The sequence below is a fragment of the Equus caballus genome, chromosome 13 (genome assembly GCF_041296265.1).
Source record: "Equus caballus isolate H_3958 breed thoroughbred chromosome 13, TB-T2T, whole genome shotgun sequence".
Taxonomy (NCBI): domain Eukaryota; kingdom Metazoa; phylum Chordata; class Mammalia; order Perissodactyla; family Equidae; genus Equus; species Equus caballus.
This window is the reverse complement of record NC_091696.1, coordinates 50,130,667-50,154,949: the sequence shown is the minus strand read 5'-3', so window position 1 is coordinate 50,154,949 and position 24,283 is coordinate 50,130,667. Positions and strand designations below refer to the sequence as shown.

Below are 24,283 nucleotides of genomic sequence, written 5' to 3'. Positions count from 1 at the left end.
CTCTACTATTGATGATGTTGACAATGATGATGATGATGGTGGTGGTGGTGATGATGGTGATGGTGGTGGTGATGGTGATGATGGTGATGATGATGATGGTGGTGGTGATGGTGATGATGGTGATGGTGATGGTGACGGTAGTGGTGGTGGTGGTGGTGATGGTGATGGTGATGATGATGATGGTGATGGTGATGATGATGATGGTGGTGGTGGTGATGATGGCGATGGTGATGGTGATGATGATGATGATGGTGGTGGTGGTGGTGATGGTGATGATGGTGATGGTGATGATGATGATGGTGGTGGTGGTGGTGGTGGTGGTGGTGGTGATGGTGATGATGATGATGGTGGTGGTGGTGGTGATGGTGATGGTGATGATGATGATGGTGATGGTGATGATGATGATGGTGATGGTGATGATGATGATGGTGGTGGTGGTGGTGATGGTGATGGTGATGATGATGATGGTGATGGTGATGATGATGATGGTGATGGTGATGATGATGATGGTGGTGGTGGTGGTGATGATGGTGATGGTGACGGTGACGGTGGTGGTGATGATATGGGGCCAAAGAGACTCTGAGTCTGACCATCTGTGGCAGTACTGATATCTTCCAAACACCTTCTGTCCCCACTGGGGATGAGAGGGCTACACAGTCCCAAGGGAGATGAGTTCCCCAGACTTTGGAGGTTTCCTATGACCTTCACTCTGTTGTTTATTTCCACTCCTGGGCTCTGGACAGGAAGTCAGGTGCTTGCGTGCACATATACACGTTTACATTCATACTCTTCTGCGGTTTTTACAACTTAGGGCCAAGCTGCCCCTGACCTTCTGCTAAGCAATTTGGAGTGAAAAAGACTGAGGGTGACGACTTCATGCTCTATGAGCTTCCTTCACGGGCTAAAAATAACTTCTCTGACAGAAAGTCCCCCACTGAAACAAGCTGTGCCTTTGGGCCCCCAGAGCTCAAGTCCAGGAAGCAGCTGTGCCATTGGACCCCATCTCTCCTCCCTGAGGCAGTCAGAAGCTTCGAGACCTTCTGATTAAACTCAGTTCAATTCTGTGAAGTCAAACCCAGTGTGTTCCCTCCCTCCCTGACCTCCCTAGTGTCTTGCTGGAGCCCCCGAGTGGCCCCTGGAGGAGGAGGCAGGAGAAGGCTCAGAGGACCAGGATACTCTGGGTTGAGGGGTTGTACCTGATAAGATGAGTCTTGGCCTATCCTAGGACATGCAGTACCGTACTGTATGTGCTGTTGCCAAGGCAGCCACCCTGGCTCCGGACAGGCTTGGGTGCTTACGTCAAGATACGTGAATAGCAAGCCCCCAGCTCAGCCCTGGAGATCGTGGAAAGGCCTGTGTGACCGACAGGCTGGGGCCCCAGCCCTACTCACACCCAGGACAGAGCACAGCATAAACTGATTCTTCTTTCTCTCCCTACACCCCCTCTACAATAAGCATTTCTTTGGGGGTCAGTCCTTCAGCTGTTCCCCCCGCCCACAGCCTCAGCAGGAGCCCCAGGCTCAGTTCCTCTTGCCACTACCAAACACCTGACTTTTTTTCCCGGCTCCTAACTCATTCCAAAGCACTTTTGCATGAAGTCAGAGGACTGCGGAGCTGCCAAGGGCCTGGGTAAGTCCAACTGCAAAGGAGGAAGCTCTGGCCAGGGAGCTTTGCCCAAGGTCAGGGGTAGGGTTGGGACAGGGCCCATGTTCACGGCCCTCCGTCAGAGTTCTTTCTGCTCCCACGTAGTTGGCAAACCATGTCCCATGAAGCGCTAGGGTTTCGTGGAAGAGACTAGGCGTGAGAGAAGATGAGGGAGCAGGGGCTCACCACCCACTTTGTGCTTCCTGCCCAGCAGCTCTCCTTGGGTCTGTCTGACCCACTGCCTGAGGGGGCTGACAACCACTCTCCTGCCTCCTCCGCCTCTCCCCTCAAAAGTCCTCTCACCTCCTCTTGATCATTTCCTCCAGCAGCCCAAGGAGCCCCCTTACAGCATCTTTTCACTTTGCTGATCGGCTTATTCCAGGCACTGAGCTAGATGCTGCCTCACCTCCATACAGAACTTCATGCTTCCCAAAGTAGTTTCATCTTCCTCTTTCATCCTCCTGGCAGCCGTCTGAGGCAGGGAGAGCAAGGATTACTAACCGCTCTTGAAATAAGGAAGTAGACACAGGAAAGTCAAGCTGTTTGCTCAACAAGCCGTTCCAAGCACGGGCTAGAACTCAGTGCTCCTGGCCCACGTGGGGGTGGTGTCCATGACCCGCACAGCTTGCCAAGCACAGATGCCCAGGCTCCAGGTTGGGTCAGCGGGAACCTGAGTGTTTCACAGCTGATTCTAATGGACATCAGCAGTTGAGAAGCACTGCTCTGAGTTGCCCTCAGAACCAAGTGCCGGGGGTTCTGTCTGGAAGTGGAAACTGGAGATGGGAGAAGAGAGGTCAGAAGCCGAGATCTTTTCTTTGGTTGACCTGTTTTGAGCTCACCTCTAGGTGCCGAATTTATTCAGTGTCTTCATGGAATAGAATATAAACTCAATTCACCTATCCAAGTCTCCTTAGTGTATATTTCTAAGGATCTGCCAAAGTTATTCTTCCGTATGACTTCTCATCCATGTGAACTGAAACCATGGAGTTCAAAGTCACACACAAGGAAAATACCTTCTACCGTTACTCAAACACAATTATACAGATGAGTCATCAGTAATAAAGTCCCAGGGGACAATCACTTTCCAGTCCTACCCCTGGACACCTCTGTATCTGGGAGTCAGGAACAGCAGTCTTGGCATCCAGGGAGCCCCACGTCTTTCCCAGGCTGTCCTCCACCCAAACTCTTGGATATCTCATCAGCCGTGCCTAAGTGCAGCTGAGAGCACTTCAGAAACAGCGTTCACAGAGCCGGAGCGGCAGACTGACCCCTTCCGTGTTCTAGATCTTGTCTCCCAGCACTCCTGGACTGGCCAGAGCGGATCAGTGGTCTCTTCTGGTGTTTCATCTCTTCTTGACCTTGTTTACAGAGTAATGTTCACCACTCAGGGCCCCTTGTCCTTTCTTTTCTTGGGTGAGCCTTCAGAAAGTTTTGCAGATGCCAACGCCAAAAAGGACCTTGGAAGGGAAGTGCCCACACCCTCCCAGGACCCTGAGACCCTCTCTCACCACTCTGTTGGCCTCCATGTCTTCCCCCCAGACAACGGGACCACAGTGTAGTGAAGGAGGCAGCCATTCTCGGAAGGTTCTTTGGCCTCCTGGCCATGCTCCAAAGTCAAGGCTAATCCGCCCAGAACAGCTTGTCCCTGGCTGGGCTCTAGCCCCCAAATGATTCACCCAGGGGACAGGACACAATGACAAAGGCGCCAATCAGAGAAACTTACGGGATTGGGGGTCAAACTGGTTTGATTTCACTGATCAGGATCTTAAAACTCCGATAAGTGATTGTCCCAAGGCCACGGGGCTAGTTAGGATAGTCAGCAGTGAGCTGGTTTTAGAACCCAGCTCTCCACCAACTCTGAGTCTCATGAGCTTTCCCCACACCAGGCCACCCCCCCGCCCAAAATGAGAGGGAATGAGTCAGCCTCAGAAAGACAGTGACTTCTCAGTCTACCCTCTTCTTCCTCCCCTTAAAAACGATTGTTTAAGACTTCAAGACAGTGGTTTCTAACCCATAAAGTCCAGAGAATTGGCAGAACAACTCCACCCCCCCTCCCCACCCCTAATTCCTGGGGATTCTTGGTTTGGGAGGTACAGGGAGAAATTGCCCACAATGCTGCAACCATCTTGTATACACATGCTTGTCACTGATGCTGGAGGATTCGTGAGTATGGCTGAGCCCTCACTTTCGAAAGGCAAAAATATCTTTGGCAGAAGCAAAACATTAAGCCCTAACCCCTCCGCGTGACTCGGTTATTAAAGGGATACTGCACGGAGCACCCTGTCTTCCCGGAGACCAGCGCGGCCTGAAGCGAGCAGAAGTCCTCCAAGAAGAAGTCCCAGGCAATACTTCCTCCATTCAGAGGGGCGAGCCGGGCCGCAGAGGGAAGAAGGGAGGGAGAGGTGCAGGCTGGACTCCGAGACAGACCGAGGCAGGTGGCTGCCTCCCCCCGTCCCACCTCCCCACCCAGAGAAACAGAATCTCCCTGGGATCTGGAGGATGACCTCTGGAGGGCTGATGGTTTAATTTTTGGCACCAGCCAGGCAGAGACCCACAGGGAGCCAAAGGAGTGTGGCTTCCTAAGGCCCCATTTGATGGCCATCTTGGGTTCAGGTCAGAGCCATCATGGGAGGGAGGAAGTCTGCTCGATTCCCGAGCTCAGGAAATGGATGTGACACCTTCCCCAGCTTGGGTCAGGACCACGTCCCAGGCCTTTCCTTTGCCACATGACCCAGAGCCAGCCGGTCTCTCTGGATGCGGCTGGAAGTCAGAAGAGCTGGGCTCTGCTCCTTAGTGTCTTCCTAACCTGCAAGGTGACCGGGGAACACTCCTCACTCCCCTGCACCCAGCTCCATTCATCCATATAATGCAGATAATACCTGCTTTGCCAACCCCTTCAGAATATTTTAAACATCAGATGATGTTTAAAAGCATTCTACAAATGTCAGGTATGACAACAATAACTTCCTAGAAGAGCAAAGATGCCAGGCCAAATCTCAAGTTCCCCGAGTGGGCAAAAGCAGAACCAGTTTGGGACAGGAGTGGAGCTGGCCCACCTTCCCTCCACTCCTTCCGACCCTCTGTTTCTGGGGGGTCAGTCAGCGAGCCAAGAGAGCTCCTTCTGCCCGGGGCTCCTTCTTCCCATCTGCCTGCCAGAAGCAGCTCATTCAAGGAGTCACGGACACCTTACGGGTAGCCTTGCTCTCTCCAGGAGGTTCCAGCTGGCCTGGGACAGGAATGGGCAGTAGCTATCAACACTCCTGGGGCCCAGGCCTGGTCCTGCCGAGCCCCGAGTAATTCCTGCTGTCACTGACTCCCACTTCCAGTCAGGCCTGACTCACCCAGAAACTTCCAGGGTCACTTCCGAGGCCACGTGTGGCTTCCCCTCTCCCCTCCACCATCCCAGACTCCTCCCATCCCCATTGAAGTGAGGTGACTCTGCACTTCGCTCCCAACGAAACTCACACTCAGGGGACATCTAAACAGACCTACTCGTCAGGGCATGTCTGTCTGAGAATGAGTGACAGGCCCTGTCTGGGGGCAGAGCCCCTGAGGGCCCTTCACGGTTCTCAGAAATGGCAACCCAATCAGAGAGGCCATTCTCCAGGCCAGCCTCGACCTTGTAAGCGAGTACAGGGAGCAACAATAAACCCCTCAGACACGCCTCAGGCCTTGAGAACGTGGCTTTGACTGCCAGAGACAGCGAGAGTGGCTGTAGCTCCCACTTGAGGGCGCTCTGCTCGTCCTGCTTGTCTGAAATCAGAGCTGAGGTTTCCTGGTTTGGAGGGCCTGCCACACGGGCCTGCGTGCCCACAGGGGCCCTGCGCCTCCTTCACTGCCAGCAGCCTTGCTCCCGTTGGTGGTGCCAAGCCTCCCCACATACCTGCTCAGCACTGAGGGGTCCTTAGCAGCTCTCACCCCCACCTGCCAAGAAGCCCAGAGAAGCCGCCCATCCCAGGTCTGCTCAGAGGAGAGTACGCAGGAAGGTCAAGCCAAGGGCAGAAGCTGGGGAAGCAATTAGACACAAATACTGCACCCTGTGTGCCCCAGCCCATAGATCCTTCCAGAAAAACTGCTTCTAGATGCCAAGACTCCAGATCTTTCCACTTTCTCTCCCAAAGGGCTTCAGCAAATTTGCAGCAGGGCACTTCTGCTCCTTCTGTTCAGGACCCCGAATCTCATCTTCTTACTTGGCCTCGTGGGTGTTTTTCCGGTAGAGACTTGTAGAACTGGAAGGAAACTTAGAAACTAACTAGCCCAACTCTTTCATTCAGAAAGGAGGAGTCTGAGGCCCAGAGAAGGAAGAGAAATTGCTGGAGTCACCTAGTGAGCTGGGGGCAAAGCTGGGCATGAACACAAGGTCTCTGACCCCTTGCCCTGGTCTTTCACTCAGGGTTCAGCCTGAAACAGACCTGACTTCCTCTCCTCTCTGACATTTCTTTCTTTTTTTGGTGAGGAAGCTTGTTGCTGAGCTAACATGCCAATCTTCCTCTATTTTGTATGTGGGATGCCGCCACAGCATGGCTTGATGAATGGTGTGTAGGTCCATGCCCAGGATCTGAACCCATGAACCCCAAGGCCACCAAAGCAGAGCATATGAACTTAACCACTACACCACCGGGCCAGCCCTCTCTGACCTTTCTTAACCCTTTCATGGCCATGTCTTGCCTACTCCCTGGGACTCAGCCTTCCTGGGACCACCCATCCATCCCCCTAGCTGTTCCTACAAAATATGGCCTCCCAATGAGTGCAAGCCAAGGGCTCTGATGCCAGGCTGGGTCTCCACACAGCTCTGTGTGGAGATTTAGGGAAGGACTGGGGTGAGGGTTAAGCTCCCAGAGGTCACCAGCACCCGGCCCAGCCCTGCACTTGCCCTTAATCTGCGGTTCTCTGGTGTCACCAGGAGGAGAATGCAGGGAGGGGCTCGCTGTCCCCATTGCCACGAGACAAAGGACAGTTGGTTCCACAAGAGCTGCGTGAGGTCAGCTCTTAGCTATCTGAGTTCAGGATGGCAGAGGCCACAAGACTGGACCAGAAGTGCCGTCCAGAGTCTGGGTCATGAGAGAAAGGAGAGAAGATTGCATTCCCATCTGCTGCCCCGTGAACTGCACGAACTCCCAAGGCCTTCGAGCAAACCCATCCATCACCTTCCATTATCAGTCCACAGCTTGGAACGCCACAGGCAAAGACGTCTAGAACACCCAGGGCACTCTAAGATGGAATGTTCTAGAAATCTCATGTCTTCCCTGGGAGCAGACTTGCTCCTGGTTTATATCCCCAAGTGGCCCAGACCCCTGAACCTCAGACACATGAGCCACGCTTTTCCAGGTGAGTGGTGGCTCTGTCCCTCCTACAGGCCAAGCCTCTAAGCCCTCCCTCGGGCTCCCTCTCTGGACATCCCCACCCCTAGGGAGGAATCATTACAGGGAATTAAAGCCCAGAGCAGCTTCCTTCTCAGGTGGATTTAGTGTCACCAAGGGGCTGGACTCTCCGTCGCGTCTCTTCAAATACTGAAACCAGACGCTGTTGCCACCTGGGAGCCATAGGCTATTACCTCCTGCCATCTACTCCTTAGTTCTCACGGGGCTCCCCTGGAGAGGGCAAGGTCAGAGCCAAGGGCAGGGCGGAGGGTGGGGCCAGAGCAAGTGTACATTCCGCACTCGCTGTCCCCAGGGTGACCCTCCCTGGTCAGTGCCGAGGGCCTCAGCAGCCTCCACCAGGCCGCATCTGAGGAGCTCCAGCAGGCTGCCTGCCCAAAGGGTCCCACCCCGAGCTGGACAAGGGCCCCAGATCCTGCACACAGCCTGAACTGGGCTTGTGTTCGTTTCCTGTGGCTGATGTAACAAAGCACCACACCTGGGGGCTCAAAGCAATAGAATGGGTTCTCTCACAGTTCTGGAGTCCAGAGGTCCAAAATCAAGGGGTCGGCAGGGCCGTGTTCCCTCTGAAGCCTCTTGGGGGCTCCTTCCTGCCTCTTCCAGGTTCTGGTGGCTCCCGGCAATCCTTGGCTTGTGGCTGCGCCTCTCCAGTCTCCGCCTCCATCACACACGGCCTCTCCCTCTGCCTCTATCCTGTGCCTCTCTTCCTTTCCTTCCAAGGACACCAGTCAGATTAACTATGTCTGCAACCACCCTGTTGCCGAGTGAGGTCACATTCTGAGGTCCTGGGAGTTAGCACCTCAATATATCTTTTGGGGAGATAGAATCCAACCCATAATCTGTCTCCCAATTCCCACCCCTCCCAACTGCCTGCCTGGACACCCTCTCACTTCTCCACAGACCCTGCCTCACCTGTTCCTCTCACCAGCCCATGACCCACTGCCTCCATGACACCTTCCGGTCCTCACCACGCCAGGCCACGTGGGTCCCCTTGCTGACCTCAACTGACTCAGTGTCCACACCATTGACCCTGAGCCAAGTGTCCCTGCCCCCCGCCTGTGTGACTGTGACAGGGAAGGGGGTGTCTGTTCCAGCTTCCCTTCCAGGCTGTCATCTCCTCCGGGGCAAGAAGCAGGCCCAGTACCTCCTCCCGTTCCCAGAGGGCCTGAGAAGCATTGAGCATCAAGACTCACACGCCAAATTCTTTAAGAAACCGTTTTCGGTCCTCGTGGATTTCCAATCAATCTCCTTGAGGGTCAACCCCATTGTCCCTCTCCTCCCCCACCGCCGGCCCTGGCTACTGTCCGCTCACACTTCACATCTCAGCTTGAGGCCTGGCCCCTCAATACTAAAGTGTTCTCTCCTCATTCCCACAGCACCTGTCACCCTACACGACAGGCTTTTTTTTTAACCTGTGTCCCCGTGGATGGTAAGCTCCCTGAGGCCAGCACCCACGGCTTGTTCCCAGTGGGGTCGCAGGTGTCCAGCATGGGGCCTGGCAGACATCCCTGCCCGGAAACATCTGCTGGACGCCCTGAGAGCACCTGACAGGAACAAGCCTCCTCCCCGAGTCAGCCCTGCTCAAGGTGCAGCTCAAGGCCATTTGCTAAAGGATCACGGAGGAGCTTAGCTAAAACTTCCATTCCTGGGCCCACTCCTCAGACCCCCTGAATCACACTCAGGGTGGGCAGGGGGCCTCAAGGTTGCCTCTTTAACAAGCACCGAGGTGATTCCTACTCACATTAGTATCTGAGAATCACTACCCTTGGGTCTTGACCATGGGAGTCAACCTATAGCCATCTTCCCAGGAAGCTACTTGTTGCAAAGGGCAAAACCTGCCCATAGGAGGCTGTACCAGGCCTGCCCCTGGCACCCTGTCCCAGACTATGGTCCATCTCCAAGGCCACAGGGGCTGATGCCCCTCAGCTCTAGGACACCATGGGTCTGGAGTCTAGCTGGCCTTGCTTCCCTGTCAGGGCAGATTCCCAGGAGGAGAGCACAGAGAGGCAGGAGCAGCTGGTGGTGGGAGGCCCTCACAGAACCCACTCAGGGGATGGACCCTGGTTGTCAGGCAGAGCTGCCCCGTTCAAGGAGCAGCACTGGGGATCCTGTGACTCTGGGGGAGGGAGAGGAGAGAGTCAGGAGCCTGAGTTTGCTCCCCTAATCAGCAGGGGGACCTTGAGCAAGTATTTGAACTGTTCTCTGTCTGTTTCATCAGTAATAAAATGGAAAAGAAAAATACCCGCCCTGCCCACCTCCAGGTTGGTTGTGCCCTCATTCCACTGCTATGGATGGAGCACCTACTGTGTGCCAGGTAGCAGGAGGCTCAAAAGATATGCAATGGAATTCTGAAAGCTGGCTAGTACTCGAAAAGTATAAGGTATTTCTTCCCAAACTTTTTTTAAAGATTGGCACTTGAGCTAACACCTGTTGCCAATCTTCCCTCTTTTCCTTTTTTCTTCTTCTCCCAAAAGCCCCCCCAGTACATAGTTGTATATTCTGGTTGTGTGTAGGTCCTTCTGCCTCTGCTATGTGGGACGCCACCTCAGCGTGGCTTGATAGCGGTGCCATGTCTGCGTCTAAGATCCAAACCCATGAAACCCGGGGCCACTGAAGCAGAGCGCGTGAACTTAACCACTCGGCCACAGGGCCAGCAACAAGTATTTCTAATGTTAAGACAAAATCTGGGCCAGCCCCATGGCTGAGTGGTTAAGTTTGCATGCTCTGCTTTGGCAGCCCAGGGTTTCACCAGTTTGGATCCAATGTCGCAGACATGGCACCACTCATCAAGCCACGCTGAGGTGGCGTCCTACATGCCACAACTAGAAGGACCCATAACTAAAATATACAACTATGTACCAGGGGCTTTGGGGACAAAAAGGAAAAATAAAAATCTTAAAAAAAAAGACAAAATCTCCCCAAAACATATGTCCACATAGGAACATATACACTGATGTTCACAGCAGCATTATCCACAATAGCCAAAGGTGGAGACAGCCCAAATGTCCACCAATAGATGAACAAATAAACAAAACATGGTCTATCCACACAACGGAATATTACTCAACCATAAAAAGGAATCGAGGACTGACACATGCTACAACATGGATGAACCTTGAAGACATGATGCTCAGTGAAAGAAGCCAGACACCAAAGACCACACATTGTATGATTCCGTTATATGAAAGTCCAGAATAGGGAAATCCACAGAGGCAGAAAGCAGATTAGGATGGGAGGTGGGAATGGGGAGTGACTGTTGATGGGTACCAGCTTTCTTTTTTTTCTGAGGAAGATTAGCCCTGAGCTAACATCTGCTGCCCATCCTCCTCTTTTTGCTGAGGAAGACTGGCCCTGAGCTAACATCCGTGCCCATCTTCCTCTACTTTATGTGTGGGATGCCTACCACAGCATGGTGTGCCAAGCGGTGCCATGTACACACCCAGGATCCAAACTAGCAAGCCTGGGGCTGCTGAAGTGGAATGTGCGCATTTAACTGCTGCACCAGCAGGTGGGCCTCCGGCTTTCTTTTGATGTGATGAAAAATGTTCTAAAACGGACTGTGCTGATAGTTACACATATCTGTGAATACAGTAGTCTCTCCTTTTATCCATGGGGGATGTGTTCCAAGACGCCCAGTGGATGCCTGTCCCCACGGATAGTACCGAACCCCACATACACTATGTTTTCTCCTATATACACATACCTATGATGAAGTTTAATTTATAAATTAGGCTCGGTAAGAGATTAACAACAATATCTAATAATAAAGTAGGACAATGATAATAATACACTCTAGTGAAAGTTACTTTAGCTCTTAGCAATCTCAGCATATGATTTTGCTTCTTTCCTTATTAAGTCGGGAACTTTCACCTTTTCACTCAAAGGGAGCACCTTGTGGCTCTCTCTGGCATACCCAAATTGCCAGCATCACTAGCTCTGCAATTTGGGCTGTTATCAAGTACAATAAGGGGGACTTGACAGTAAGTGCTGAGACACTGATAGTCGATCTGATGACCCTGAACGGCCCTTATGTGACTAACGGGTGGTAGCGTGTCCACTAAGGAGACACTGGACAAAGGGGTGATTCATGTCCCAGGAGGGATGGACCAGGATGGTGCAAGAGTTCATCACGCTACTCAGAGAGAGGCACAATCTAAAACTTATGAATTATTTATCTCTGGAATCTTCCATCTAATATTTTCCGACCACGGTTGCCCTCGGATAACTGAAACAGTGGAAAGCAAAACTGTGGATAACGGGGAACTACTATACAGTAAAAACTATTGAATTGTGGGGCCGGCCCCATGGCCGAGTGGGTAAGTTCCCACACTCCACTTGAGTGGCCCAGGGTTTCGCCGGCTCAGATCCTGGGTGCGGACATGGCCTCACTCATCAGGCCAGGTTGAGGCAGCATCCCACATGCCACAAGTAGGAGGACCCACAACTAAAAAAAGTATATACAACTATGTACTGAGGGGATGTGGGGAGAAAAAAAAAAAAGATTGGCAACAGTTGTTAGCTCAGGTGCCAATCTTTTTAAAAAAAAACTATTGAATTGTACACTTTAAATGGGCAAATTGTACAGTAGGTGAATTATATCTCAATAAAGCTGGTTAAAAATATATATATAGGGCCTGCCCCGATGGCCTAGTGGTTAAAATTTAGTGCACTCCACTTCAGTGGCCTGGGTTCGGTTCCCAGGCGTGGAACCACACCACTTGTCTGTCAGTGGGCGTGCTTTGACAGTGGCTCACGTAAAACAAGAGGAAGATTGGCAACAGATGTTAGCTCGGGGCAAATATTCCCCAGGAAAAAAAAAGATGAAGTGCCTTCAATTCTTTTCTTTCTCTAAAACCTTAGTTAAACCTGTTGTCTACCATCAAAATCCATCTGCAGTCTAAGCCTTTCTTCCCCAACTCCCTCAGCTCCCTGGCCCAGGAGCTGTCACCTCCCACCTGGAGTGTGGAACAGCCCCTCCCTGAGCCCCACGCCCAGTCTGTTCTCCAAGCACGCTCTCCCCCTGCACACACCCTCGCTGGCTCCCATCTCAGTAGATGAGAGGCCACATCCCATGGTGGCCTGGGGGCTGACACCCTTCAAGTCAGGCCTCCCTTTTTACCCCATCTCCACACGGGCTTTGCTCTCCTGCCTCACTGAGCTTGCTGTGCTTTCTGTGGGAATGTTCTCCTCACATAACCACCTGCTCTCTCCTTTCCTGCCCTAAGTCTTGGCTCCTTATCACCCTTTCTCCAAGGCCTTCCCTGGTCACCTGTTTCCCAACCAGCCTTCCCCCTCCCTTCCCTACTCTCTTTCTCCATTGCACCTATAAACATTGCTAAACTGTATAACTTACTTATCTAGTTTCTTGTCTGTCAGAGATTTTGTATCTCAGCACCTAGAATAGGCAATGGATGAATGGACAGATGGATGGATGATGGATGGATGGATGGATGATGGATGGATGGATGGATGGATGGATGGATGGTGAATGGATGGATGGACGGATGGTGGATGGATGGATGGTGGATGGATGGATGGACGGATGGTGGATGGATGGATGGATGGATGATGGATGGGTGGATGGATGATGGATGGATGGATGGATCGATGGATGGATGGATCGATGGATGGATGATGGATGATGGATGGATGGGTGGATGGACGATGGATGATGGGTAGATGGACGGATGGGTGGATGGATGAATGGGTGGATGGATGACGGATGGATGGATTATGGTGGCAAAAGGTAAGGCCTTCCCTCAACTCAGTGGCTGAGAGTTCCAGAAAAGAGGAGATTTAGGACCAGGATTCATAACCAGAGTAGTATCCACAGGCTGAGTCACTTAACTTGCCCAAGCCTATTTTTTTGTAATCATACTGTTTTAAGAGTGGCTGCCTCACCAGCTCAGAAGGTTGCTGTGATAACCATGAACTGGATTCCTGAATTTAAGACCCTCCCCTTAAAGACATAGCATCTAATTGAAGAGGGAGGTTGGCAGGCAGGAAGGGAGAACTTGCCTCTTGGCAGCAGAGTCTCAGCCCTGACTGGGGATGTCGACCCCAGGGGCTTATCGTGGGAGCTCCTGAGGCGGTGGGAGGCATTTGGGGTCAGATGTTGCAGGAGCCAAATCAAGTGTGTGCAGGATCAGAGGCCATGATCAGGAGTGTGGGACAAGCCAGACAGAGGAGAGCTCGCAACACAAGGTTAAGGGGTGCAGACTGGATTCACTGGTGAGCATTTCTGGAAAGGCTAGAACCCCCGAAGAACTGTCTCCCACCCCTGCTTTCCTCCAGAACCAGAACAAACCATGGAGAAGGCAACAGAGCCAGAGCCACCAGCTTCCAGAACTGCCCCGACACACCAGACTCCAGGCTGGGGACCCCTCATTCTGCCATTAGGAGGCCCAGATACCCACCCTTCCAGTTGCGTGCCCCTCCTGCTGGCCAGGAGAGCGAGGAAAGGCAGAGATGCCAAGATGCGAACCTCTCGTCAACGTTGGCAGAGGATTCACCCTGAAGTTCTTTTTCCAAGTGGCTTCTGCAGGGGGTTAGAAGGGGGCCTCCAGGTCCTGCTCACTCTCCCGCTGTGCCCAGGGCAGGAGACTGTGAGGGCTGGACGTGGGCACTTAGGTGGGAGAACTGAGCCTAAGGTCCCACGGCATGCCAGGCCCTAGTTTCTGGGTTCTCAGCCCACTACTTTCTCCATCACACCACCAGCCGGGAACCAGGCCCCCTGCCCTCAGCACCTGCCAACTCCAACTCGCTCTGCACCTGAGCACACCCACCAGGGACTGGAAAACTCTGCCCACTGTCCTCCCCACCACCACCACTAGGCTGGGCAGGTGCTCCCGGAATTCCCTGCCCCCGACCAGCTGTCCCTCAATTCATTCAGCACACTTGCCCTGGGTGTGTCAGCAAAGCTCCAAATTAGCCACCGGGGCAATCGCGTGGGCCGTGGGGCCAGAAAGAGGACCGAGCAAACAGGTGCCATTGGTGCCCAGGAGATGACTGCCACCTAGGAAAGAGACCAGAACTAGACGCTCAGAACCAGCAACTGCTCAAAAGCCGGGGTCCAAGGCGAAGGAACCGTGGGGGGCGAAGAGTGTCCCCCAAAATTCCAGTCCACCCAGAACCTCAGAAGTTGATATTATTTGGAAACAGGGTCTGTGCAGATGTAACTAGTTAAGATGAGGTCATACTGGATTAGGGTGGGCCTTAAATCCAAAGATTAGTGTCCTTATAAGAGGAGGAGACATAGACACACAGGGAGAAAGGCACATGAGGACAGAGGCAGAGATCGGAGAGATGCGTCTGCAAGCCAAGGAACGCCAAGGATTGCCGGGGTCTCTGAGAAGCTGGAAGGCAGAGCTGACACCTTATTTCAGAGTTCCGGCCTCCAGAATCAAGTTCTGTGAGAGAATCCATTCGCTGTCTTCAGCCACCCAGGGGTGGTCATTTGTGACAGCAGCCCCGGGAACCCACACCTGAGCGTGGCCCCAGAACTCTTCCTGACTAAGCTGGTCACACCTTCCTCAGCCGAGGCCCCATCCCCGCCCCAACGCTGCTCCCCCTTCCTCTGCACCTCGGCTGCTTATTTTTAGCCCCTGATTACATCTGCCTTTTATGGAGTCCTACCCATATCATGAGCCGGGACTGACTCCCCTCCTGGTTTGCAAGCTCTTTGAGGACAGAAAATCCCAAGGATATTAACCGTCCTGAGAAGGAGAAGATATGCTGATGGGCCCCCAGTTGTTCGTGTTTCATGATATTTGAGGAAACCAGTGGCAGATGTCAAGCCGCAGGCACAGTGACAGCAGTGATAACCTATAATTATTGTCATAGTCCTTTAACCTAAAAAGTATCTGATATCAAAAACATTTTAAGCATCCGATAGCCATTTTCTTATTTTAGTCACATAACAACCCCATGCTGTAAACAGGGCAAAGTATTATTATCCCTTTTAACAGGCCAACAAACAGGTGCAAAACTGGTAAGGGGCTTGGTGGCGAATGACAAAGCCAGCACTTGCTGTGTCCTCGAGTCCTGGTGCGCAGGTGGACTGCGCTCCTCCTCACATGGGCAGGCTCGGGTGAGAGGGTCTTGGTGGGGAGGCTGCTGGCCTAACTACCAATTCAGAAAGGAAACCGAGGCAAGAGAGAGAGGTGGACTCGCCACCGGACTTGTATTACTGTCAGAGCTTGTACCCAAGTTCATTCTGCCGGGAGCATGAGCCCAGGGTGGGCTGTCCCAAGCCACGGCGAGTGCTGTGACTCTCCCTAATTTCAAGACCCCTTCCCAGGTCCCAGGGACATTCCTGGTGTCGTGACCTCCTGGGATAAGCTAGGGAGATAGGTGATCTTCCACTACCTGACACTTAGAATAAAGGGAGGAGGGAATGCACGGAAAGTGGAGCAGCCCACGAAGGGGCTAGAAGCTTGTCTAGGGGGTGCAGGTGTGCAGGGCAGGCAGCTGTGGAAATGCCATGCACATCAGAAATGTAGTTTTCCAGACAACAGTTACATCGACTCTTTACCTATTGCCATCTAGGGAAAATTCTATGGGAGACAACTGGGCTGGCCGAGGTCCTAACCCAATGGCCACTTGGAGGAGAACCAGGGGCCACGGTTCTGGCAGTGACTCAGTAGGGAAGGGAGGGAGGGGGCTCCCAAACCCCAGGGTTCTCCCCTGGCCTGGTTCCAGGCTGAGCTCCCAACACAACCCACTTCCTACAGGCCCAGAACTCCAGGCCAGACTTTGCCTGCACCTGTTTGAGCTCAGAATGCAGTCCCTGCTCTAGAAGGATCCAAAAATATCTGAGAAGGAGGAAAAGGGGGAGGGGCTAGCCAGAAGGGGAACAGGCTAGAGTAGCTGAGGGCTTAGGGAAAGAGCCACTTGCCTCGGCATTCAAGGCCCTTTGCAATCGGTCCCAACCCATCAGGGTGGTCTGATCTCCCCTGAACAGGCGCCCCACATTCTAGCCAGAGCCAGTCTCATCCTGTCCCTGCCAGTGCAATGCTCTGAGCTTCCTGCTCCTGGCTTTGATCACTGTCTTCAGATGCTCTTCCACCTCCACCTGCACGGATCATCTATTCATTCATCAGACTTTGAGTACCTTCAATGAGTCAAGCGCTATGCTGAGCATTGGTGACGCAGCGGTGAGCAAATTAAACAATGCACAGTGGTCACTTGGGGCTGACAGCCCAGTGGTCGTCCCCTTACTCCCAGTCTGGCTGGAACCCTGCCCATCCATGAGGCCCATCTTCCAGCCCTCCTCTCATCCCCAACCAGAGCTGCTGGGGCTGTCAGCTACATTTTTTTTCAGTGTGTGTCATCTCCCCAAATAGAAGGTCAGCTCCAGGGGCAGAGACATAGCCCAGTCCCACCTGCACAGTATGGCCGGCCAGGACCTTGCAAGGGGCACAGCCTGGCCTCAGGCTGGAGAGCTGGGCCCTTCAGAGGGCGACACACATCTGCCTCACCTTCCTCACGTCTCCTGTCGAGCTCACACCTTGTGAGATTAACCAGCCCCTCTTCCCTCTCCAAGGTCCTGCAGTGTCAGAATTCGTGTTCACCCTCATGCTTCTTGCTATTCACATCCTGCCCCTCACCCCTAACCATGAGTCCATCCCAGTTTCCTGACCCAAGGTGGGCTCCCCAGGGACGGCTGCATCTCCCATCTCTTTGGGACTCTGCTGAGCCCTCCTTCTCCCCAGAACTGGCCACAAGGCCCGTACTCATTCTGAGCTGACAGAGGATTAGAGGCTTCCAGGCTCTCAAGGTTGTGAAGGACAAGCACCCTCGTAGGGGGTCCACCCAAGGGTCAAAGGAGAAAGCCTCTTTTCATCTCTTAACACCTTTGCAATGAGCCTGGGGAGCCAACTCAGATGGGCCCACGTCCCACCTGTAATCCTTCTGGGCCCCAGGATTTGGAGCTGGATGAAGCAATGGTGACTATGCTTTCCCGGGTCCTGATAACATGATCCCAGGAAAGACAGGCTCCTGGGACGGTGCCAGGCAGGACCTGCCCACTGGCACCATGGTTTCATGGTCTTCTTCAGAACTGGGCCCCTGGGCACTCCCAGCAGCAGGGCACCACGGGGCAGCCCTCTCTCCGCTCCGGGAGAAGCCAGTTCTGCCACCCAAGTCCCCCACCCTGAGACTGGGCAGCTCAGGAAAGGCTGCTCCGGAGCCCTCTGTGAGGGAGGACGAGGAAGTGACCTGCAGCAGGCATGTCCCTGGGGTGGATAGGGCCCTGGGACCTTGACTGTGAGCAAAACCACCTTCAGGGCTGGAGAGGGATGAGGCTAAAAGTAAACGGAACAGGACTTCTCTGACCCCAGAGAAAGACAACAGCACAGGCGACATAGACCAGGAAATGGATGTCTCCAGAAACTCAGCTAAATCTGACCCCTCGCATTTGCTGAATTATGCAAGCCCCCTCGCCTCCTGCTAAGGACTCCAGGGCCGGGGGTGAACAGAGAGGACGGGGCCTCCAGAGCACTAGGCAAGTCCAGCTCGGCAGTCCTACAGCCATGCCCACCATGGCTCCAGTTCATTCATTCATTCACTCACTCACTCCCTCCCTCCCTCCTTCAGGACCAGGGGGAGGAAGCCTCACTCTCTAGGTCAACCCCTCTGTGCTCAGAACCAGTGGATTATTTACTGCCTCAATGCTGTGATTTAGGGACTTTGGATAAGACCCTGCCCACAAAAGCAATGGGAAATTCCGCATTAGAGATGCATTTCTTGAGCTAAAATATTCTGACTCCTTTAAAACAAAAAGTGATTTGAGAAAGTGACAGTCCAAGTGTTGAGCCATTGGCCCTTTTTGGAATGAGTTTCAGAGCCTTTGCTGATCGTGTGTCTCAGTAGGGGGGACAGAGCAGGGCCAGTGTAGGGGGAGGGAAGGAAGCCACCAAGAGGGAGAAAAGAGCCCCATGGGGTGGATGTGGGAATCTGAAGACAGATTGCTAGCTCCAAGTCCTGGAAGGTCCCTGAGAAGGGAGGTGAGGGGTCTCTGAGGGGCCTGGACTCCCAGAGCAGATCGTGAGAGAACACAAGCCAGCCCATCAACTCGCTCCTCTCTCTCAGCCTCCTCATCCCAAAATGAGCCCCACCAATGGGCCACAGGGTCGGGGTGTGGGGCCTGAGGGCTCACAGCCAGGAAAACACCCCAGAGGGAACCTGAGCCTGGGCCTGTCTCTGTTCCACAAGGGAAAACGAGAACCGAGGTCAGTATCTGGGAAACTTGGGCCATGTGCCTCTGTGCCAACGTCCACTGAAGTCACCAATCCTGAAGGAGTCCAAACAAGCACTTTTCCTGTCTGAATGAACACCTCGGACGGGGGAGCATGGGGTCGGATTTTGCCCTCTTCTCTACAGCATCGGGTTGAGGGGGCTGGCTCACCAACAGCGAGACACTCACACTGGCTGTGACTAACATGCTGATTCACTGACTTCATCTCCTGGCCTCATCTCTTCCAGGCTCTGTCCAGTCTTTCTCCAGCCCTGGAGACCAGGCTCCGGACTTGGCCCTGCTGTTCGCTACCATACAACTTGGGGCAACTGGCCTCCCTTCCCACCTTCCCGGCTTCTTGGGAAGATCACCCTGGTTCCTTCCCCTCTGCAGCCCTCCAGAGCGATCCCCAGTGTAGACGCCCAGGAGCCACACTTCCTAGATTAGCAATCTGGCTGGCACTGGGGCCACTGAGTTTACCTCGAATGTGCAGTGTCCCTCTGAGGTCTCTGCAATGCCATGGCATGTGTCCCCTAAGACCCACCTCAGACCCTGTCTACCCTCCTCAAGCATCTGATGTCTCGCTCACCTCCTCTCCCCTTGCATTTGTCAATCTGTCCCTCTCCATCAGGACCCTCTCCATCGGCCCATAAACACTTAGTCTTCTCCAACATTAGAAAGAAAATTCTCTGCCTCTGTACCCTCCCCCTTACTCTTGAGGTCCTTTCTCCCTCCAAATTCAATGTTAAAAGTCTCGCTGTCCGCCTCCTCACAAAACACGCGCAAGCGCCTCCATCTGTCAGTGACCTCGTGGGTGTCAGACCCACGCCTCATCCCCCTCAGCCTCTCTGCGGTGTTTAATCCTGTTGACCACCCCATCTAGAAGGCCTCCCGTCCCTGGACTTCCAGGTCACTGTCTCTTCCTGGATGTCTTCCCATCTTGCTGAAACCCACTTATCCTCCTCTTCTTCCCACTCCCCAAATCTACAGCTCCCTTGCAATCTCACACCCTCACCCTCATCTTTCCCCAAAGGAATCTCATTTCTGGATCCCTAGACCTGACTTTCCTCCTAAATGCCAACCCTGCCTTTCTAACTAAAATCTCCACCCAGATGTCCCACCGATACCTGGAATTCGTGATGACCCAAATCGAACTTTTTAATCTGTTCTTTTACGTTCCTGGTTTCCTTTTCTGGCAAGATCATGTCTCCGATGACCTACAGTAAACCCACGAGGGCTTCTTCCCCGCCCTGGCTTGCCGCGTTGGTAGTCCAGTAGATCCTACCCAGCTCTCTGCCGGGTCTGCCCCCTCTCCATCCACACTCAGTCGCCCGAGTTCACACCCTCTTACCAGCATTTCTGACATGGTTGTCTAATCAGTCTCCCCTCATTCTACTCCTCCCTACAAACAACTGCCAGGGGGATTTTTCCAAAGCCCTCAGTGGTTACCCTCTGCCTAGACAGCAAAGTCCTCATCCTCAGCCCTTCACACCTCAGCCCCAACCGAGCCTTCCAGACAGAATGCCTACGACCCCCACTGCACGCTGCCCACCCTAATCACAGGCAGAATAGCAGGTCCTTTCACGATTCATGTTCCCATCTTCCCCGACACCATGAATCTACTTATCCTGTTCCTTTACACAGAACTCTCTCCCTTCCATCTTTTCAAGTCTGAATCCCACTGTCTTCAAGGTCCAGGTCAAATGTTCCCTCATCTGTAAAAGATTTCCTGATCCACTCAGTTAAAAATCATCTCCCACTTCCCTCCATCCCACCTCACTTCACCTGTACCTCCCCAGGACATGTGCATCTTATTTGCACATGTACAGCCTCAAGGTGAAAGATGCCCTCTCTCCCCTCCTGGACTATAAGTACGTCAGGGACAAGATGCCCATCTGAATTCCCCCAGTACCAGACTTAAAAGATAGCAGGTACAGGGGCCGGCCCCGTGGCACAGCGGTTAAGTTCGCACGTTCCGCTTCTCGGCGGCCCGGGGTCCGCTGGTTCGGATCCCGGGTGCGGACATGGCACTGCTTGGCAGCCATGCTGTGGTAGGCGTCCCACGTATAAACTAGAGGAAGATGGGCACGGATGTTAGCTCAGAGCCAGGCTTCCTCAGCAAAAAGAGGAGGACTGGCAGTAGTTAGCTCAGGGCTAATCTTCCTCCAAAAAAAAAAAAAGATAGCAGGTACAAAATAAATCTGGGATGATGAATTAATGAATGAGGAAACGTGGCAAGGTGTTTGAACGAAAGGGCTTTGCACACTCAAGAGATACGGACACGTAAGGTTGTGCAGTGAGTAGGTCTGGATTTGGATTTGGGGTAGGGAAGGGGCCCAGGAGAGAGGCAAGCCCAGCTTCCCACAGCAGCAGCTTCCCACCCTTTCCCACTCCCCAAGCCACGACCCTTGTTCCAGACCAGGAGGCACAGCACCCAGACCCTGGCCACACCCGGGAGGATGCATCCATTAGCAAATCCCACACTTGCACTTCACACTCAACGTGAGAATTGTGGACTAGCTGCTCCCCACAGGCTCGTCCAGCTGCGCTGAGCTAGGGGTCAGGAATGAGCTGAGACAGCGCTTGCAGGGGGCTGGAAAGGCTTCCGGGGTCTGCTCTCTCCCCAGGATCCCTGAGCTCACGACCTTCTCTCAGCAGCCCTCCCCATGGGGAACCCCAGCTGCCCTGTTGAGGAATCATGAACACGGGCCTCTTTCCTGAAATAACCAGCCTGGGGTGGGTGAGGAGGGGGTTGCGAAGGGCGGTCACCATTCACCCTCGTCTCTCAGGGAAGGGTGGGCGGGTAAGCCCTGGCGTGCCAACCTCTCGCCATTGGGTCAGCAGGGTTGGGGCCAGAGCAGACTTGCAAGTCTACAAACCAGGGCAGGGCTGGAGGAGGAAAGATGAACAGACTCGGAACCCTGTCTTTCCCCAGGGTTGCATCAAGTGGAAAACAAGAAGCAAAGATGTCCCAAATTCAGCCTAACAAACACCAATGGCTTAAACCCAAAGAAATGCCTTCTGGCCCTCCCACCCCACCCCACTCTCCGAGGACGCAAAGGATCAAAGCATCATTCTTGCCCTGCTTCCTGCAGCGGCTACCCACAGTAGCCCCTCCACCGCTGCCTCACATGCCCAGACAGGCAGCGGGGCGCTCCAGGGTCCAGGGAGGCCTGTCAGCCAGCGGCCAGGGATGCACAGGAACTCCCAGGTGGGGTGAGACTCCCCCTGGGCTGGGCATGCCTGTTACTAACTCACTGTCTGACCTTGAACACGTCTCTTCATTCTTCTGGCTTTCACTCCCTCACCTGGACCATGAGGAGACTGAGGAAACCATCTCAAAGCTGCTTTCCCTGACCCTGAGCAGGCCTGTCACAGGCCAGGTCTCCAAGACAAACAGGAAGACCCTGGTGGTTACAAAGGACTGGGGGCAGCGGGCCAGGGGGTGGAGATGTCTGGTGACTGGGGCCTGGCGGCTCCATCTGTGTCCTGGCATCAGGAGGATCACTTGGTCCCTCACTAGGGGACGAAAGGGGAGGCTGTGGAGCCCATCACCTCAGTCCAGAGGGCAGACAAAAGAAGGAAGAGCAGCTCTATAGGGGCCCCCTCCACCTCCAGGAAGCAGGAACGGGGCAGGGGTTAAGGAGAATGCCTGCCTGCCTGCCTGCCTGCCTGCCACACAGCGACGGGCAAGCAACCGGGATGGAAATGAGGATCCAGCAGTGGGGCAGGAAGTTCAGGAGCAAAGCTGCTGCCTTTGGACCAGGTGGCGTTTACCAGGTGGCACAATTCTAGGGGAAAGTCAACCAGCAGGAAAGAGTGTCCTTATGGGGGTAGGGGAAAGCCAGCTTTATGGTTGAATCTGCCAGTGGGTGCAGGAAGAAGCCATCTTTCTGGGTATACAATCTACAACTGGAGTCTTGATAAACCACCCCAGGATAAGAGCCCAGGCAGTGAGCAGGGTGAGAAAAGGAGGGAACTCTGCACACTGGCGGACAACCCTCCCTGGAAGCCAGGCCAGGGGTGCACCGCAGAGACCAGGAAGGAAAGAGCTTGCAAAGAGAGGATCTTTGCACAAGGTGCCTGCCTGCCTCCTTTCCCCACAGCAAGATCCCCCAGCGAGGCCTGTGGAACATTCCAGAGGTCCGGTTCCCTTGCTGGGAGGAAAGATAAAGGATGTCCCTAAAAGGCTAAAAGTTCCTGGGCATGCTGTGTGGAAGTGAGGGAGGTGGCAGCTGGGGCTGGGCAGAACAGGGGAGGGGCTGCAAAGGGAGAGGGTGGCAGTGGCTTGGGGCTCAGGATCCAATTACGTGGCTGTTTCCATACTTAGCCACCTGACAGCCGCTTGGAATCCTTGCCACTCCAGCCACTGCAGCCCCGCAGAGCCCAAATTAACTCAAGGGCAGACAAGGGCAGGGCCCAGCAGCACATGGAGGCCAGAGCCCCCCACCTTGGTCTCCCACCCTCTTGAGGGAACGGCTTCTGCTCCTGCCCGCCATCTGCTCTCCATGCTGGGGCTGGGACCTCAAAATACCGAACCTCAAAGATCCAACAGACTGGGGCTCTGGCCCCCATGGTCCCCTGTGCAGATGAATACTGCCAAGTCATGAAAAGACAAAGCGGGGGGCCTGGATTCCTGGGGGTCCCCAGAGCACCCCCCAAGCATTGCCAAGGGGAACCCAGCCCCAGGAGTCTCTGGAACAGAGAGGTGGCAAAATGCTCTGGTATCCCCTCCATGCCTATAAATAACCCCCACGCTGTAACCCAAGCCACCGCCTCTGCCACACGAAGTGCTGAGATGTCAAAGGAAAACCATGGCACGCAGGTCCCAGCCCCCTTCTAACGAAGCCCCCAGCCTCGCCACATGCTACTCCAGAATGGGCCCGTTTCTCTTCTGAACTCTGCGTCCAATTCTGTTTCCAGCCCAGTCCCCAAATGCATCTCCAATGCCATCCCGAACTGACCCTCACTCTATTCAGTTCCCCAAACGAGCCCCAACCCTGCCCACTGTGTCCCCCTGTCCTCCATGATGCCAAGCCAGGCAGGCTCCTGCCCCATCTCCTCCAGGTTGGAGGGTCAACTCAACGACCTCCAGGGGCCCCTCCAGCTCCAAGATCTAGTTCTTTTGTCCATCCAGGAGGCTCCTCCAGTCTTGACTTCTGGGGTCCTCTTCCTCAGCACCTAAGGCCACACCTCCCCTCCAGCCCCCTGCTCAGGCCTCACGCCCGCCAGCACCTCTCTGTTCACTGCTTCCACTTCCTCTGGCCTCCCTGAGAGCCCCCTAGCTGCACTCTGCTTCTCTCTGTTCCCAGTTCCCTCTCCTGGGCCCCAGGGAGACGAGAATGGAGAGACCGTGAGACCAGCCAGGAGTAAAGGTTTGCCATGGGACCCAGGAATCACAGAGGCCTCATCCTCCATCTACCACCCTAGCCGCCTCGCCCCCACCCCCAGTAAACATAAAACCTTGGGGGCGCATGGAAGTTGCAGTCCGGCTGGCCGGCAGGGGTGGGGGTCATACCTGCTTGTCCTGGGAGCAGGAGCGACGCCACAAAGCAGCAGAGCAGGACCAGCGCCCTCATGGTGACTGCCAAGAGAGCCCAGCTGCTCCTTGCCTCTATTTATAGGGCCGGTGGCAGCAGGGCGGGGGAGAAGGGTCACACAGTCACTAGGGCAACTGGGCGGACGTGATGGGGAAGCGGTGCAAACCCTTGAGGCTGCACCGAGGCTCGCTGTGCTGCTGCGTGCGGTGCCAGCCACCAGGCCCCGGAAGGCAGGGCACTGGCTGGATTCTCTCCCCTGGCCACCCTGGGGTCATGTGACATGGGTCACAGGCGGGGGGTAGCGGAGGAAAAGTGGGGTGGCCCTAGGGTTCGGTCTAGGAGTCAGGAACCTGAGTCTTCCCATTCTTTGCGTTAACTTGATCAAAAGTCTCGGGCAGGTCAATGACTTTGACATGCTTCAGCTTCCTGAATAAAGGAGCTGGAGGGCAAAGCGAGAGAGATCCTATTTGAGAGCCACTGACAAG

The 24,283-nt window shown here is 54.2% G+C and overlaps 1 protein-coding gene across 2 annotated transcripts in view; it reads right to left on the bottom strand.

Moving 5' to 3' along the window:
- SRL (sarcalumenin) overlaps positions 1-24,075 on the bottom strand; it is a 39,806-nt gene extending 15,731 nt beyond the window's left edge. For both annotated transcript variants that reach the window (XM_005599007.4, XM_001499431.6), the window contains exon 1: positions 23,777-24,075. In XM_005599007.4, coding sequence (XP_005599064.1) covers positions 23,777-23,837 — 61 coding nt within the window. In that variant the 5' untranslated portion in view covers positions 23,838-24,075. The remainder of the gene's footprint in view (positions 1-23,776) is intronic.
- Between the last annotated feature and the right edge of the window lie 208 nt (positions 24,076-24,283).